The sequence below is a fragment of the Lacerta agilis genome, chromosome 10, assembly GCF_009819535.1.
Source record: "Lacerta agilis isolate rLacAgi1 chromosome 10, rLacAgi1.pri, whole genome shotgun sequence".
Classification (NCBI taxonomy): Eukaryota; Metazoa; Chordata; class Lepidosauria; order Squamata; family Lacertidae; genus Lacerta; species Lacerta agilis.
Genome location: NC_046321.1, coordinates 27,250,050 through 27,266,825, shown reverse-complemented (window position 1 = coordinate 27,266,825; position 16,776 = coordinate 27,250,050). Strand labels below are relative to the sequence as shown.

At 45.4% G+C, this 16,776-nt stretch overlaps 2 protein-coding genes across 3 annotated transcripts in view; both read right to left on the bottom strand.

The window, feature by feature from the left end:
* The window catches only part of TRIOBP (TRIO and F-actin binding protein), a 63,302-nt gene extending 62,560 nt beyond the window's left edge, over positions 1–742 (bottom strand). For both annotated transcript variants that reach the window (XM_033163104.1, XM_033163103.1), the window contains exon 1: positions 644–742. In XM_033163104.1, coding sequence (XP_033018995.1) covers positions 644–727 — 84 coding nt within the window. In that variant the 5' untranslated portion in view covers positions 728–742. The remainder of the gene's footprint in view (positions 1–643) is intronic.
* Positions 743–8,265: 7,523 nt separating this feature from the next.
* On the bottom strand, positions 8,266–16,748 carry NOL12 (nucleolar protein 12). The gene is made up of 6 exons (XM_033162646.1): positions 16,598–16,748; positions 14,496–14,601; positions 13,332–13,380; positions 12,677–12,819; positions 11,400–11,497; positions 8,266–8,702 (listed from the first exon to the last, which is right to left on the bottom strand). The coding sequence occupies exons 1-6, from the start codon at positions 16,678–16,680 to the stop codon at positions 8,531–8,533; spliced, it is 651 nt and encodes a 216-aa protein (XP_033018537.1). The 5' UTR covers positions 16,681–16,748; the 3' UTR covers positions 8,266–8,530.
* Between the last annotated feature and the right edge of the window lie 28 nt (positions 16,749–16,776).

Sequence of the window (16,776 nt, the reverse complement as noted above, 5' to 3'; positions counted from 1 at the left end):
ACTGACAGCAGGTACAGGGGTTCAGATAATATTTCCCAGCCTTATCTGAAAATGGTGGATCTAGCAACTGAGAACATTCATATGCAAAGCACGTGAACTTCCCCTGCCTCTATGAGTTACCTGTGCATCGGTGTAGTTTTGACTCTGGACTAGTGTTTTTAAAACTCTGTATCCTGAAGAAGCTTATTGGGGATTTGTTAAGAAGATGATTGTCAATATGGAGGACTAGATTTCCTTAATGGCTGCTGGCCAACTGCAGCTGATGTTTCCTTCAAATGTGCAGCAGCAAGGGTGGCTGTGGTCCAAGGTGCCCTCTGAGTTCAAGACGGGTGACAGTAAGGCCCGACAGACCTGGCTTATCATGCACCATGCAAACTGAGTATGCACATGAGAACACACGTCAGAATTTGGTGCAGCTTTGGTTTTGTAGCAGACAGTCCAGTCTGGAAATGAATCCCCAAAAGGTAAAGTTTCAAAGCTGCTGTCATTATCTACAGACCAAGTAAATTCTATGGCATAGAACTGAGACTATAAGGTTATATCCAAGCATAGTCGTGCTCAGAGCAGACCCATTGAAGTTCTATGCACAGCCAGGCTCAAAGGCTAACCTGTTCCTGTCCAGACCTGCAAAAACTTCCATTACCTGTGCCACACACCTATGCAGTGAAAGGCTGGGTGCAAACCAACTCAAACTACATCTGTCCCCCTTTGTTCCATTCGCTTTCATTTCTCCTTGTTGCACCCGGTTGTTGTTTTCGCCTAGTGCAGTCTAATCCCAGCTTCACTTGTGGGAACGGTGCACCTGTCATTTCTAAACACACCCTTCGAGGGGAAAAAGGGGTCAACAGAAGGCCCAGATTAGCCTTTCAAAATAGCAAATTGCTAGCCCAATCAGAGTAGATGAGTAGAACAAACTGGGGCCTGCACCTGTGTGAGAGACTAAACAAAGCCACATTTGCAAAGGGAGGCCAGCACTTACAGCCGCAGCCCCACATTCCTGCTCTCTCCAAGCTACCCTCTAAGGATGCTGAGAGCCTGGTATTTCTCACTAGCTTTCAAGCTGCAGCATTGGGGACCACATCCTGGAAGCACTTTCTGAGATCTTGGTCACAAGCAGAAGATGTGAGTGTGGGTACCTTCAGTCCTGGGGGCCAAATCCTGCCCTCTGGCCCTCTCTGTCTGGCCCTTGCAACTCTTCCAAAACCACATCTGCTTTCACATATTCCCAAGTGTTTTTTGTTTTGTTTTTTGCCTGATTGGAATGTGCCCTTCAACTCTGATAAACCCCTTGCCTTGCTTGTCTGGACGGAGAATAGAGAAGGGTGTGTGAATGTGCACAGATTATAGCCTACTTACAAAAGTAATTATAATAACAATAGTTTTCATTGCTTGGCCCGTTTCTGCCTCTGGCCTCACCCACCAATGGCATGGGGCTTCCTGGAGGTTGCCCAGAAAGGAATGCAATCTTCTTATTGAAAAAAAATATCTCCCCAAATCTTTTACACAGATAATGTGTTTGGTATGGACCAGGGTGCATGAGAGATGGTGTTGAACATCAAGCATGACCAGGGATGATAGAAGTTATGATCCAATGATCTCTGGTGAGCACCCTGTTGGCTACTCCGGGTGCGGACTTTCCGTATAAGAGTTGGGATATGAGCTCCTGGCATCCCCTTCCCAGGACGGAGAACCTGTAGTCACCCTTCAGGGACTCCAAGTCCCATCATCATCCCCACTCAGCATGGGCAATCAATGATCAGGGAGAATGGGAGTTGTATAGAATCATAGAATTGTAGGGTTGGAAGGGACCTCAAAGGTCATCGAGTCCAACTCCCTGCAATGCAGGAATCTCATCTAAAGCATCCATGACAGGTGGCCATCTAACCTCTGCTTAAAAACCTCCAAGGAAGGACAGTCCTCCACCTTCAGAGGGAGACCGTTGTAGTCCAGCAATACCCTAAGGGGCAAGTTTTCCTGAATACTTGCATGGGCTGCATCCACTGACATTAGCTCAATTTTCATAGACTTTTCCACTTCTCATAAACTCTGGGGTCCCTTGCAACCATGTCTGGAGCCCCTCTTCTCTGTTGCTCAGTCTACCTGTCCCCCAAGGTGGGACATCAGTCTCATGGAAGCTTTGGCTTTGATACTCTTGGCCATGTTGTTCTCGTGCTCCACAGGGGGAAACTCACTAGAGCAAAGTCTGCGCATCTCTTCATTAGACCACCCAGCCACTGAAAGCTGCTCTTCCACCCATCAAGAGGAAAGCTAATTCATTGCACATTCAAGCACATTTCTAATTGTGGGCGCTTCCCAGATGGAGGCAGCCTACTGCAGACAGGCCTTGCAATCCTATGGTGCGGCTAAGTTGGCAACTGCTACACAAGAGGCAATGATGAGGTTGCTAGCTGGGGTCCTGCAATCCCACAGCATCACTCGGACACACTGCAGCAAAGACAGAGGGGCGGGGGGGGGGGGAGAGCAACCCCTGGGATTGCCAGAGGAAGAGGCCACCGGTGCCAAAGGCTTCAGGTCCAGTACAAAGAGTGAAAACACAGTATGCATCTTTGGACCCAGAGACATTGGTCTAGTAGTGAGTAAAGGGCCTACTCATGAGTAAGCAATCCCTGATACTTCTCCACTGCCAGCAGCTGTGGTTAGGGTGTGGTTTAGTAGGCCAGAGTATAAACCTTCCCTGCAGGATCAGGCCCATGATCAGCTAGTCCAGGGGTAGGCAACCTAAGGCCTGGGGGCCGGATGCGGCCCAATGGCCTTCTAAATCCAGCCCGCGGACGGTCTGGGAATGAGCATGTTTGTACACTAGTAGAATGTGTCCTTTTATTTAAAATGCATCTCTGGGTTATTTGTGGGCCCTGCCTGGTGTTTTTACACGAGTAGAATGTGTGCTTTTATTTAAAATGCATCTCTGGGTTATTTGTGGGGCATAGGAATTTGTTCACCCCCCCAAAAAAAATATAGTTTGGCCCACCACATGGTCTGAGGGATGGTGGACCAGCCCACGGCTGAAAAAGGTTGCTGACCCCTGATCTAGTCCAGCATCCTGTTCTGGACAGTGGCCAACTAGAGGTCTGTAGGGCATGTTATATTCATGGCTGTTTGGCTGCCTCTGTACTCATCTCACTCCTTGGGGGCTTTGGAAGAGGCATTGCAGGGGACATATTTTTTCCCGTAACCTCCTTCCACTACTTACCGGTAACTTCTGACGGTGAACTGCAATGAGCTCTGGATTAGCTAGAATACGATTCTCCAGTGCGGTGGGAATAAGACTGACATCTTCAGCTCCCCATAAACTACAGCGGGTGCCTATTCAGCTCAGGAATTATTGCTAGTATAATTTCACATACAAGAGAGTGGCAGACTTTGGGCTCTCAAATATCAGCGGCGCCCTCCCAAACGGTAAAATTTGGCACCCCCCTCCCTTTGCACTCTGTTCTACATCATCACTGCAGTGCCCAGTGCGGCTGAACTGGTCATGCTACCCTAAAACTGCCTCTGGAGCAACCTTGTCATGTAGAAGACCAAGATCTGAACTGAGGGTGCTCACCATGCCCTTAACTTCGCTCCTGCCTCTCTGCACCATTATAATTATGAGGGACATTTAGAACAGTAGAGTCACAATATTGTCCGAAATTCACTAGGCTTTTGGCTAGGTCATCTAGCTTGAAGGAATGATGTCATCTTCTGACCACTCTGATACTGCTTTGTACTCTTGCCCTGTTTTATTGTTTGGAATAAAAATGATATTTTATATAAGAACTTCACTAGGCTGGCACGAGGAATCGAGTGAATAGCTCTCTTAGGTTCACCCAGCTGCTGCAACTCAGGGCTAGGACTGCTTCCCCCTCAAAAACACTTGCATTTGATAGAAATTCTTTTCAGAATCAACATTTGAAATTTTTACCCCAATCTTGTATGATTTCAACAGAGGCAATTGCAAGCTAATGCCCTCTGGTTTCAGAGGATTATATGCAGTTAAATAAAATAGCAGCGCTCCTCACTGAGCTGTGGAATGCGACAGAACCAGACCATTACGAGTTACTCAGAAGTAGGGCAAACCCATTGATATTTCTTCATTTAGCACCAAAGCATCAGGCCTTTTTCCAACTCAATTTTCATTCTCTTTGCTAGCTAACAACTTCGGGGTACAGAAAACACTTCAGAGGCTGTCCAAGAGCCAAACACTGCTGCTTAGCAGCAGCCAATAGCCAATAAGAAAAATATAAAAGACATCATTTACACCCCCTATTAAAAAAAAAATAAACAGAGCAAGGGTTCTATAGCAACCTAGAAAGCAGATGTAACGAAAAAGCAGAAATACTTCTGATTGTCACGAAAATGGTGCTTTTTGCATTTATCCATGCACCAGGAGTAGCCTAAATATTTAATCCTATGAGCTGCATACCAAAAATCCTCATATGATCGAGAGTCACAAGACACACACACACAAACTAGGCCTCTTCACAGTTGGATTCAGTAATGCTTCTGAACACCAGTTGCTGAAAACCCCAGGAGGAGAGAGGGCTCTTGTGCTTGGATTCTGTTTGCATCTTTCTCACTGGCTTCTGATTGGCCACTGTGAGTACAGGATGCTGGAGTAGATGGACCACTGGTCTGATGCAACAGGCTCTTATGTTCTGTCTTCTTCCCATACCCACACTTATCCAAGAATACCAAATATCTCACCAAAGAAAACAAAAAGCAAGCTGCCTTAACAGTCAGACGTTCCTACAGTCCTCCTGTGTGGGGCATTAAGGATACTTATGCTTGCTGCTTACAAATGTCTACATACTAAATCTTGCTTACATGAGTAAATTACTCCCCTAGTTCCTTGGCGCACTGTTTGTTACTTCTACAATAAAACTCATAATTAAAAATGGCATAAGACCAAATGTGACAGATTAAGACAATCCAGCGTGAACATGAAGGCTAGGTCTTTCGACTGATGTCAAAAAGATATGAAACTTGGGGCAAGAATCCCCAACAAGGTATTCCATATACAGGCTCTCACAACTGAAAAGCCTCTCTGACCTATTAAGAAGTGGTGCCTGAGTTTGCTTTTTTCCTCCTCCCTCTCATCTCCTTTTCCTTTTATGTTGGACCTTTTAAGCCCAAGCACAGGGATTTGTCTTGTGTTTAACTAATTTGAAAGCCACGTCGACTTTTTTGTCCAAAGAGGGGTGGTGGTATGTGCTTTAAAATAAGTAAATTATAACTACAGAAGGCAGGACTAAGTTGATGAATATAAGGTTCACATAGTCTCATATGGGAGAAGACTCTCCTTACATACTCAAGTGTCTCAGGTTTTGAAATGTGCGGAAACAGAACAGCACCCACTGCAGCGATTTTAAAATGTTTCTTGAAGCCCATTCCAGTTAGCGGCCAAACAACTGCATTTGAACTAAGCGAATCAAAGAATTGTAGTTGGAAAGGGACCCTGAGGGTCATCTAGCCCAATTGCCTGCAATGCAGGAATCTGAAGTTTCTGGACAGTCAAAGGCAGCTTTGTGTTTAATGTATTGCAACAGTCTAATCAATAGGTTGCCAGAACACAGATAAGTGCAGTCAACCTTTCAATCTACATCACATCCCACACTTAGGGCTCCATTGACAATGCCGGGTCTATCAGTGGACCAAGAATGAACACAATTCTTTAGAAGTGCTATTCCCACTAGAACAGGTTAAATATCGCCTCACCATTATGGGGGGGGGGGGGTTGATATGGAAGTCAGTCAGTGGACAATGCAATGTTGCTGGCCCTTTCTAGCCCATGCTCAATTAAAAAAAAGTATGCCCCTCGTGAAAACTGCTGCTGCAAATCTGGTTTCTTTGATTTCAAAACATGCACACTATATAAGCAATGAATTATCCTGCAATATTTAGACAGGCCTGTGAGGCTTGTCTTCAGCACATCCTTCTCCATGCACCACTACTTTTTTTTTTAATGGTGCCTCCTCCAATTGAGAAACAGTGCTAATGAATACCAGCTACCACGCAGACTCGCAGTATCCAAAAAGCAAAGTAGAGCCTGATTTTTTAACATGTTCGCTGAACAGCTGTTTAGAGAATAACCTCCAAGGCAGTTCTAAAAGTTCAAAGGGGGGGGGGGAGCCCCAGTCTGTGCTACTGCTGCTGCACAAGAGGCAGACAACAGATGAATTTCTACTTCACACTCGTCTGAGGGGCTCTCTCTGTACTGGTGTATTGAAGCAAATGCCAGGTCACGACACATGAAATCCCAGCTTTTAGTACCTGAGGAAAGAGATTACTTTCCTCCTAACACCACCCAGCTCCAGATAAGCAAGAAGCACTGTCCAGGATCTGAAGAACTACGCTCAAGATCTACAAACAGAGAAACACGGGCCTTGTGTTTTCCAGAAATCATCCACCCCCATCAGTGCAGAGATATTCCATTTTTGAAATTCAGGGGGGATTCTGTAACATTTTACATAACAGCACAAGGTTCGTTGTTTAGAAAAAAGACTAATAAGAGAGGCAGTGTGGTGTTGCAGTTTTGAGTGCTGGATTAGGACCTGGCAGACCAGGGATAAACTCTCCATTTAGCCATGAGGCTCACAGCGTGACTTGAGGCTAGTCAGTTTCGAAGCCTAACCAACTCGAAGAGTTGTTGAGAGGATGAAATGGGGATGGGGATAAGATGTATGTACACCATCTGGAGCTCCTTGCAGGAATGCTGATATATAAGTGTAGTGGTAGCAGTAATAATAATAGCAGCAGCAGCAGCTGGAATACCCGGACTTACCATCTTTGCCCTCCCCAGAACTTCCCTTTTGTTGCTACTGCTAGCTTCCTTTGGCTACCCCATTGATAAGACCCCCAACCCCCTTGGTACTGCATTTAAGGCAAGTTAAATAGCCACCTGTCATGGATGCTTTAGTTGAAATTTCTGAATTGCAAGAAGTTGGACTAGATGACCCTTGGGGTCCCTTCCAACTCTATGCTTCTATGACTCTAAGTTTCTGGTCCTTTGGAGGACAGCAGGACTAGCTTTGTTGTACGGGTTAGTTTTAGTGGGTGTGCGTGCGTGTGCACGCTAAGTTTGATTTTGCTCTGCACTCACATATTAAGCCTAGATTTCTTTCTTTAATAAATCCTATTTGAATTTATCAAGATGTTCTGTAATAATTTCCCCCCTCCAAATGTCTTATATTTTGACAGTCACTGTGGTTTTATTAATTAAGCAAGATTTATATACCACTTAATCAAAAATGCAGGTGAAACTTGAAAAATTAGAATATTGTGGAAAGGTTCATTTCTTTCAGTAATTCAACTTAAAAGGTGAAACTAATATATGAGATTCATGCAAAGCGAGATATGTCAAGCCTTTATTTGTTACAACTGTGATGATTATGGCGTACAGCTGCCGAGAACCCCAAATTAACAATCTCAACTTTGGGGTTTTCACCAGCTGTATGCCATATTCACCACAATTATAACAAATAAAGGCTTGACATATCTTGCTTTGCATGTCATGAGTCTATCTCATATAATAAACTCCAGTAGCTAATGAAAACAATTGCTTACATAAATGAACTTTCCCACAATATTCTAATTTTTTGAGTTTCACCTGTATCTATCTCTGTGGTTTGCATGATGCTAACACTGTGAGTGGCTTTGGGCATTGTGGGAAATGACACAAAAAATACTTTTTAAAAAACCCATCAGGTAAATGCAAACCCATGGACACAACTAAGCTAAAGTAGCTCTTGGATCCTGGCCATGTTATTTGTTTGGATGGAGCAACAGCCTTTGATCTGGGAGACCTGCTTTCCATCCCCTTCTCTGCTGTGGACTCGCTGTCTGTGACCACAAGGAAGTAACTGTGTGTGTTTTCACATCTAAAATGAGAATAGCACAAATCTTTTATGAGGGTAAAGCAGAAAGTTACAAAGCCCTTTGTCGCAGATGCTCTATAAATAACAGTAGCTAGCAGATTCTCCTACAATCCAAGTGTCAGAAGAGTTTGTGAGAAATAAAAGCATACAAAGCTTCCTCCCAACAGACATTTATATAACAAAATTTAAAAACGATGCAGGCAGAAGAAAGAAGTTTGCCTGGGGCCTATGTGGTCACTCACTAAGCATTCATAGCACCAGATATCCCAGTGAGGAAGGACACACACCCTGGACTTCTATGCAGACATAACCATTTAACAGCTTAGCTGTTATCAATACTTGGGGGAAAAGTGCATCTGTTCTTTCTTTCTCTCTCTCTTTCTCTTCCTTCCTTCCTTCCTTCCTTCTGTGTGGGGAGTTACAGAGCAAGGGGCCTACACACAACAATCACACTTGCTTAGTCAAAGTAGGCTATTGTGCACAAAATTATTTTACTTTTCCAAGCAACAGGTCCAGCACTCCTTGGCTCCCGAACTAGTTTCAAGAAAGTTTTGCACTTCCACTGAAGCTCCGAACAGAACAGACGTCGTTGACACAAAATGAGCTTTTCCAAGCAAGCCTGAGCTCTCCAAACTTAGCAGGCTACTGTTTCCACTTCAGTCTTGGAGATGCCTCCCTTTGCCCGTCATTCTTCGGCGCAGAGTCTTGCTTGTCCGCCCTGTACTTGGCTTCTGGGCTTTCTTCCTCGATCCTTGGCTGTGTCTGGTCTGCCTCCCTTTGGTCTTTTTCTGGCTACGGGAATGCAGTGTGGCCGTGAGCGAAGAAATCCTGTAACGGGGAGGAGAACAAATAAATAAATTCCAGAGGCAAACCAGTTCCGTCTTCATTTATAAAAGCTTCAGCCCCAGCTACATTCCCCACGCCCATTTCTTGTTTCTCCCGTGTTAGGTCACAGCTGCATGTTCTATCTCAGGCATAGGCAACCTTCGGCCCTCCAGATGTTTTGGACTACAATTCCCATCATCCCTGACCCCTGTTCCTGTTAGCTAGGGAACATGGGAGTTGTAGGCCAGAACATCTGGAGGGCTGAAGGCTGCCTATGCCTGTTCTATCTAGAAGGCATGTGGTGCAGCTCTATTGCTGAAGTTAGGCAGATCTGGCCCTGTATGCTACCTAGATGGGAGATCACTTGGGAGAAGGCATAGCTCAGTGGTATGAGCATACAGCTGGCATGTGGAGGGTCATGGGTTCGATTCCTGGCATCTCCATGGATCTCAGATAGCAGGTAAGACCCATGCTCGAGACATGCTGCCAGTGTAGAATGTACAAGGACGAGTTGGCCTAACTTGATACATGGGGAGCGTCATATGCTCTGAATGCCATATTCTAGCCACCCCTTCTTGTAGAAAGAACAGGGATAGCCAACGTGGTGCCCTCCAGTTCTTGTTGGAGCCCCAACCAACATAACCAATAGTCAAAGGTGACAGGAATAGGCAGTCCAACAACATTAAACCTCATCGGATGTCTCCCTTCTGTCTGCAACCTGCCACAGTCTCCCCCTGTACCAGGAATATTAATCTTTTCTCTCCTTAAGACCCCCCCTTTCCCCCCAACCTCAGTCTAGGCAACTCTGACCTGCATAATCAGAGCCCTGTTGGACCAGGCCAAAGGCTCATCTAGTCTTGCGTCCTGCTTCGTCTCTGGAAGACTGCAAGCAGGGCATGAGGACAGCAATCTTCTCTTGTTATTGCTTCCTGGTATCCAGACACATGATGTGTCTGGTTCTGGAGGTGCTATAGAGGCAAAACTAACAGCCAGTGATAGCCTTCTTCTGTGTGAATTGCTCTCATAGCATTTTAAAGCCATCTAAGTTGGTGGCCATTGCCACGTCACGTGCAAGCAATTTCTGCAGGCAAACCCAAACTTTGCCAACCTGGTCCTCTCAATATGTTTTGGACTGCAACTCCCATCAGCCCCAGCAGCATCTGATGTCATAGGACAGCGGCCCAGTCAGCAGCCTGGGTCAAGAGGCTTGGCTAGATCCAGTTCCCCACCTTCGCAACCCCTTTCGTCGAGTGCTAATCCTAAGGAAACCCATTGCAATATGACAGCAAATTGATGCAGGAATGGAAAAGGTCTTCAGAGGCACCACAAAAGAAAGGAAAAAACACACATTGGGGAGAAAGGCAAAACTCCAAAACAACAACAACAACAACAACACCCAGCCCCAATGAAGATTGAGCATGTTCATTGGGCGCAGAACACTGGCTGACTATTTTGGACAGGATGTGGGAGAGGGAGGAATGTGAACCAGGCTTCCTGGAACCCTGAACAGGAGCACAGCACACAGCAACACTTTAAAAAAATGCACTTGCTAACAGAGTTTTTGAAAAGGACAGATTGCAACACAAACAATGTCACCAATGATGGAATAAAAACATTATCATATGAACACGTGTGACGCAGATACCTGCTTGGACAACAACAGTCTTTTCCTTGCCTCCTAAAAATTCAGAAAGTGAGTGAATGGCGCTGAGACAAGGCAGAGAATGCCCTCTTGTGGTGCAGCATGGTTATCAACCCTTCTTGCTACATAATGGTATTTCAGCATTGAGCCCATGTTGCATTTAACAACACTGTAGTCACTGGTGACCAGGAATTCCATGCAGGCGAGTGAGTGGGATGGCCGAGGAGAGGCAGATCTCTCCATTCCTCCTCCAGCACTCTGCTTGGTTTCTGGGCTGGTTGCAGAGGAAGGCAAGACCGTCCATTTGTGAAAGATACTCGGAGTCAACTCAGTACATAACAATTTGCATTGTCCTCTCTGCACCACTGTCTGCTAGAAGGCTTTCCTTTCCTTTTTTTTCTTAACCAGGCTGTGAAAAGTTACTACCTTGGCACTTCCACAGCGGCCCTAGAAGAAGGCGTTTCCCCTCTGTGTCCACCAGCAGGGAGGCAGTTTTTGGTAACTAACAGTGCAAACCTAACCATTTCTACCCAGGAATAAGTCGCATCTAGCTCAATGGGGCTCAAATCCAAGGTTAAGTAGGATTGCAATGTAACTTATTTACAAGGCTGTCATTAAGACTCAAGGTCCTTGGCACACCGCTGACATTCAAGGGAGTTCATTCACAGATCGGCTTGTGAGTGGGCGAAAAAGAGCAAGGGGGAGGGTCTCTTCCAACCCCAGAATTATCTCTCTGAGGGAGAGCAAACCCCTGTGGCCCTGCAGTTATATGTAAGAGGAGTCCTGGTGGATCAGACTTAAAGCACATCTAGTCCAGCATCTGGTTCTCACAGAAGCAAACCAGATCCCTATGGGAAGCCCATCAGCAAGGCATGAGTGCAATTAACTAGAATACAGAGGCATGGGGCCTCTGATACAGAGTTCACATCAGCCCCAACCAGCATAGCTAGTGGTCAGGGATGAAATGAGTTGCGTTCCAGCAGCACCTGGGAGAGCCACAGGTGTTCTGAACTTGGTTTTTGAAGGTTAAAAGGTGAGGATTAACCAATCGTAACTACCTCTGAGACAGGAAAGGATCTCTAGATTTCTTAGGAAAGATGCATGCAGGTTTGCTTGAAGCATCTTCGTCTTTTTTTCCCATTCCAGCATCTTCTCCCTAAAAAAAAGAAAAAAAGGCACGAGCCTGCATATCACCCCAGAGAAATCTAGGCACTGCTAGTGTAAACATATATGAACCTGGGTCAATTTGACAAGTAACTTACTTACTAAGCTAGTTTCAAAATCAGCTGCTGCATCAGACTTCTATTGTAGGGTAAATCAGAACTTGCAGCATGGGTGTAAAAACCTCTCGCACATATTCATTAAGTGTGGTGGCTATCAGTGTGACCTATGACCCAGGAAGCCTCAGTTTAAATCAAGGATACCATGTGCTGTTATGCAAGCTCCCATCACCATCTCTAATACTGGCCTATCATACAGTGCTATTGTGGGTATTAATGAGATCTAGGAAGTTAAACCCTTCACATACACACAGAGCACCGTATATGACAGTCAGCATGGTGCAGGACCAGATCCTCACTTCATCATTTTATTCTAGCCTACATTAGAGACTGAAGCCATGTGTTTATATAAAGATCTATTTTTTTTTTTTTGAAGAAACAATTCTGATCAAAAGCAGATTTGAGGGAACAGCACAGAGCTTGTGCTGGGCTTTGAAAAAGCAGCTTGTGGGAATCTGGCTGATACCAAAAGAGGCAAGGACTCAGCACAGAAAATGCTCCTCCCTCCAGCTGTTCACGTTTATCCCAAGTGACTAATGTTGAGGATTTCCCTTGTCAAGCACTGCAGGAGTTGCAAAGCATATGGCAAGAGACGCTTATATTGAACTTCTCCAAGCACCACTTTGGACAAGAGACGCGGTTCCTACTTAGCAATAGCAAATGGAATACACACCTTCCGCAGCTGTTAACAAGCATACTGTATTCTCTTGAGAAACGGTCGGCCCTGAAAAATGCTTAGATGGCTTTTCGATCTTACAAGACGTCGCACGAAATGAAACATTTTCAAACTGGGCTGGTTCAGCTCCATGGAAATTAAGTCCAACTGCAATATCCAAACTGAATGCATATTCTTCCACTCCCCATGCCTTCTCTATGCTGAATTTTAGGCTGCAGGCTCTTTGGGGCAGCAACCTTTTTTGTGGCATGCAGATGGGATTGTGAAAAAGTTAAGAGAGATGCCAGTCCTAAACTCCAGTAGTTAGTTAATCAACAAATATACACCTCTAGAAAAAATAGAATTGGGCTGAACATACAAGCTGGTAGAGAGGAATTACCTCGTTGGTGCTGAGTCCCACCAGGCGTGCTCCTGAGAGGTCCAAGTCACTGATTGTAGTAACAGTGACTGTGTGGTTTGGATGATCATAGCTCACAGACTCCGTTTGGGATGTTACCAGTTGCTCCAGCTCATCAGCTTCCTCTGGGAAGATTAAATAAGGAACCCAAAGAAATCACAAGTGTCAAAACAGTTTCTTCAAGGTCACGGATGGAGAATTTAGGGCAGAAACTCTTCTGAGTTTGAACTTCTCAGACAAACTGCTACATATTCTATTTCTTCATACACACAGGCGCTTGAGACTGCCAACTACTTTTTGTTGTAGCTAGATGATTTCTGCCACGGTTTTTAGAATTCTAATGAACTATACCAATACGCTCCAGGCGATTTGAACCACAAATCCCATCAGCCCTTCAAGAGGGCCGATCTTTGCCAGGATTCCCGCAACTACATTCAGTACAATAACCATCCTTCTAAAGGCGGAGGAGAAGGAAAGTCCATCAGTAACACATAACCAAAAAGATGCACAAAATGAACCGCTATCTCCACAGTCTTGACATTTGTAAATTCCCTTGCGACACATGTAAAAGGGGATTAATAAATTAAATAACAACACAGAAAACTTTAACGGTTATACCTTCAGAAAGGACACGTACCCAAGGCTTCTTCTCTCTCTTTCAACATCTTCATGTATTCTTTGTGCCTCTAAAAACAAAGAAATGCCCCCAAATAATTAGAATGCTTCCAGATAAACAGTTGCTTGGCCTTATCCGAGACATCAGCCAAAATCCCAGAAACTTCTGGAGCCAAGCAGTAAGTCAGCTACCAGGGGGAAGTCCAGCATTTAGTTTATCAGATAACAACACTGTGTCCATCAAGCCTGCAATCCCAGGGTTGTTGCTTTTTTCTTTTTTTTTTACTGTGGAGTAAACAAACACAGGTCTGGGCTATATGTCTAGAATGAGATGATGAGTAGGAAAGACAGGGAGGAACAGGTTGTCAGGATAGTGAACAAGTGCAATTTTGCATACTCTGTGTGGTGTTAAAGGGCACGAAGGGAAAATGGAAGGCAGGCTTCTGAGAAGTAGGACTGAAAGGAGACTTGAGGTTTTGACCAAGTCAAAATAAAAGGAGAGGAAGCCTAGAAACAGGCCTTTGGAAGAGACATGTCTGTCAGGCTATTCTGTTGGTCATAGGCTCCCAGCAGGGATAGGAAACCTGGGGCCCCAAAACAATGCTGGACTCCAACTTCCATCAGGTCCGGCAAACAGCCATGGATTATGGGAGTTGTAGCCTGGCAACATCCAGAGCAGGGGTCAGCAACCGTTTTCAGCTGTGGGCTGGTCCACCGTCCCTCAGAGCATGTGGTGGGCTGGACTATTTTTTTTGGGGGGGGGGGAATGAATGAATTCCTATGCCCCATAAATAACCCAGAGATGCATTTTAAATAAAAGCACACATTCTACTCATGTAAAAACACCAGGCAGGCCCCACAAATAACCAAGAGATGCATTTTAAATAAAAGGACACATTCTACTCATGTAAAAACACGGACCATCCGCGGGCTGGATTGAGAAGGCAATTGGGCCGCATCCAACCCACGGGCCTTAGGTTGCCTACCCCTGATCTAGAGGGCCACAGGTTTCCTGGCAAAAAACCGTTTCAGTTCCTAGGCAACCATTGCTTCACCATAGCTTCACGAACCATGTAGCATTACTTAATACAGTGACACTTCATCAGGGAATTGGAAAAGCTGACAAAGGTCTGGTATTTTATAATGTTTGCTTTGAAAATACCTCCCCGCTCCCCAGAACATATACCTCTTCCTTCATCTTCTTCTGCTCATCTTTCAGCTTGCGTTTTATCTCCTCCACAGCCGCTTTCCTCCTCTCAACCTTACGCTTGTGGAACCCTGTCAAGTAATCCCTGGGAAGAGTAAATATACCAAAGGGCAAGTTAGAGACACTGGAAGGACATCTATCCCCCAGCAGCTCAAAAGCCATCTTTCTCAATCACAATCACCTCATAAAGCCACAAACAGCACAAAACCATCAGCATCATGGGCTTTATAGGGTCTGGTGCACACATGCAGCAGACTAAGGAGTTAGAATCTGGACAGGGATAGCCTAACTTCTGTTATCTATGCTCTGGTAACCTCTAGGTTAGATTACTGCAACATGTTATACATGGGACTCCCCCTGAAGGTGGGTGGTTATTCACAGGGACAAACGGTCTCAGCATATTCCACTGCTCCTGGGTTGACAGCATGGGCTGCCGATTAGATTCTGGGCCCAATTCAAAGGGCTGGTTTTGACCTATATAGCCTTAAAATGACTCAGAACCACCTCTCCCATATGAACTGACCTGGACCCTACAATCATTGCATGCGGCCCTTCTTTGTATGTTTCCTCCCCAAGAGGTCTGGAGGGTGGCAACACAAGAGTGGGCCTTTTTTGCCGTGACTCCCCATTTGGGGAACGCTCTCCCCAGGGAGGCTTGCCTGGCCCATTCATTAAAAATATTTAAGCGCCAGGCAAAAACATTCCTCTTCTCCCAGGCCTTCGGCTAATTACACAACCTGTGGCCTTTTAAACTGTATGAGAGGATTAGTGCTTTGTTTGTTTGTTTCTCTGGTATGTTTGTGGTTTTATATTGTACACTGGGGGACCTGAGCAGGATAGAAATTCAGTAAATACATAAAACAGTCAGAATGGACTTTATTATAAAACTCAGTCCAGCTGTTTGCCGGTTATACACCTTTAGGCACCAGGCAAACATGTTGCTTTTTAACCAGGCCTTTAGTTGATCTTATCCAACACCCTTTTAGAATGTGGCTGGGGGGGGGGGTATTGGGTTACTGCTTTTGGTTTGAATTTATATGGTCTTGTTGTGAACTGCCCTGAGACCTCCGGGTATAGGGCAGTGTATAAGTTGAATAAATAATAATAATAAATAATAATAATTATACTTGTTTGCTTTGTGGGAATGTTGTGTGTGTACAGGGGTACCTTGGTTCTCAAACGCTTTGGTAGTCAAACAACTTGGCACCCAAACACTGCAAACCTGGAAATAAAGTGTTCCAATTTGCGAACATTTTTCAGAAGTCGAACGTGCTCCGTTTTGAGTGCCACACTTCCGATTTGAGTGTTATGCTGAAGTCTATTCTGGCTATTTGTTTTTGTAGCTTTTTTGTTTTGTTTTTGTGACTGTGTGGAACCCAGTTCAGCTACTGATTGATTGTGTGACTGCAGTACGTTGTTTATTGCTTTCATTTTATGGATCAATGGTCTTGTTAGATAGTAAAATTCATGTTAAATTGCTGCTTTAGGTTCAGGTAGGTAGCCGTGTTGGTCTGATGCAGTCGAAATATATATATAAAAAATAAAAAATTGTCCAGTAGCACCTTTAGAGACCAAATAAATTTGCTCTTGTTATAAGCTTTCGTGTGCATGCAGACGAAAGCTTATACCATGAACAAACTTAGTTGGTCTCTAAGGTGCTACTGGACAATTTTGCTGCTTTAGGGTTTGTTTTTAGAAGTCTGGAACGGATTAATCCATTTAGCATTACTTTCTATGGGAAAGCGCGCCTTAGTTTTGAAAAGCTTTGGTTCTGGAACGGATTTCCGGAACGGATTAAGTTTGAGAACCAAGGTACCACTTTATATGTATGTGTTTCCCTCGCCCCGTCGAAGCACACTCCACTCCATCCCCGTCCCGCTGCACGTGTGAACGAGACCCTAGGATCGCGGTGCTCGCGCGGTTTGCTTTCGAGGGTCGCAGCTGCCCTCCGGGAGCGAAACCCCGCTGCCTCCCGCGGCGAGAGGCACTTCTGTGTGGGATACCTCGTGGAGGGAAGCCTCGCCTCGCGCGGGGAGGGAGAAGCAGCTTTCTTTCTGCCCGCCGGCTTCCCCTGCACTCACCGCCGGTTCTCCTCGTCGAAAGTTACGATCCTGCGAAGCGCCGCCGCGCGACTCTCCTGCTTCTGCTTCTTCTTGCGGCCCATGCTGGGCTCCGGCGGCCAAGGCGTGCTTCTTCCGGGGCCGGAGCAATCCCCGTCCCAGCCTCGACGCCGCCTCTTCCGCCTGGGTCTTGTCGCGGG

Coding starts and splice junctions, on each gene's coding strand:
- NOL12 (XM_033162646.1), bottom strand. CDS start 16,680: ATGGGCCGCAAGAAGAAGCAGAAGCAGGAGAGTCGCGCGGCGGCGCTT. Junction 14,602..16,597: donor TTCGACGAGGAGAACCGGCG/GTGAGTGCAGGG, acceptor TACTCTTCCCAG/GGATTACTTGACAGGGTTCC. Junction 13,381..14,495: donor AGAAGAAGATGAAGGAAGAG/GTATATGTTCTG, acceptor CTTTGTTTTTAG/AGGCACAAAGAATACATGAA.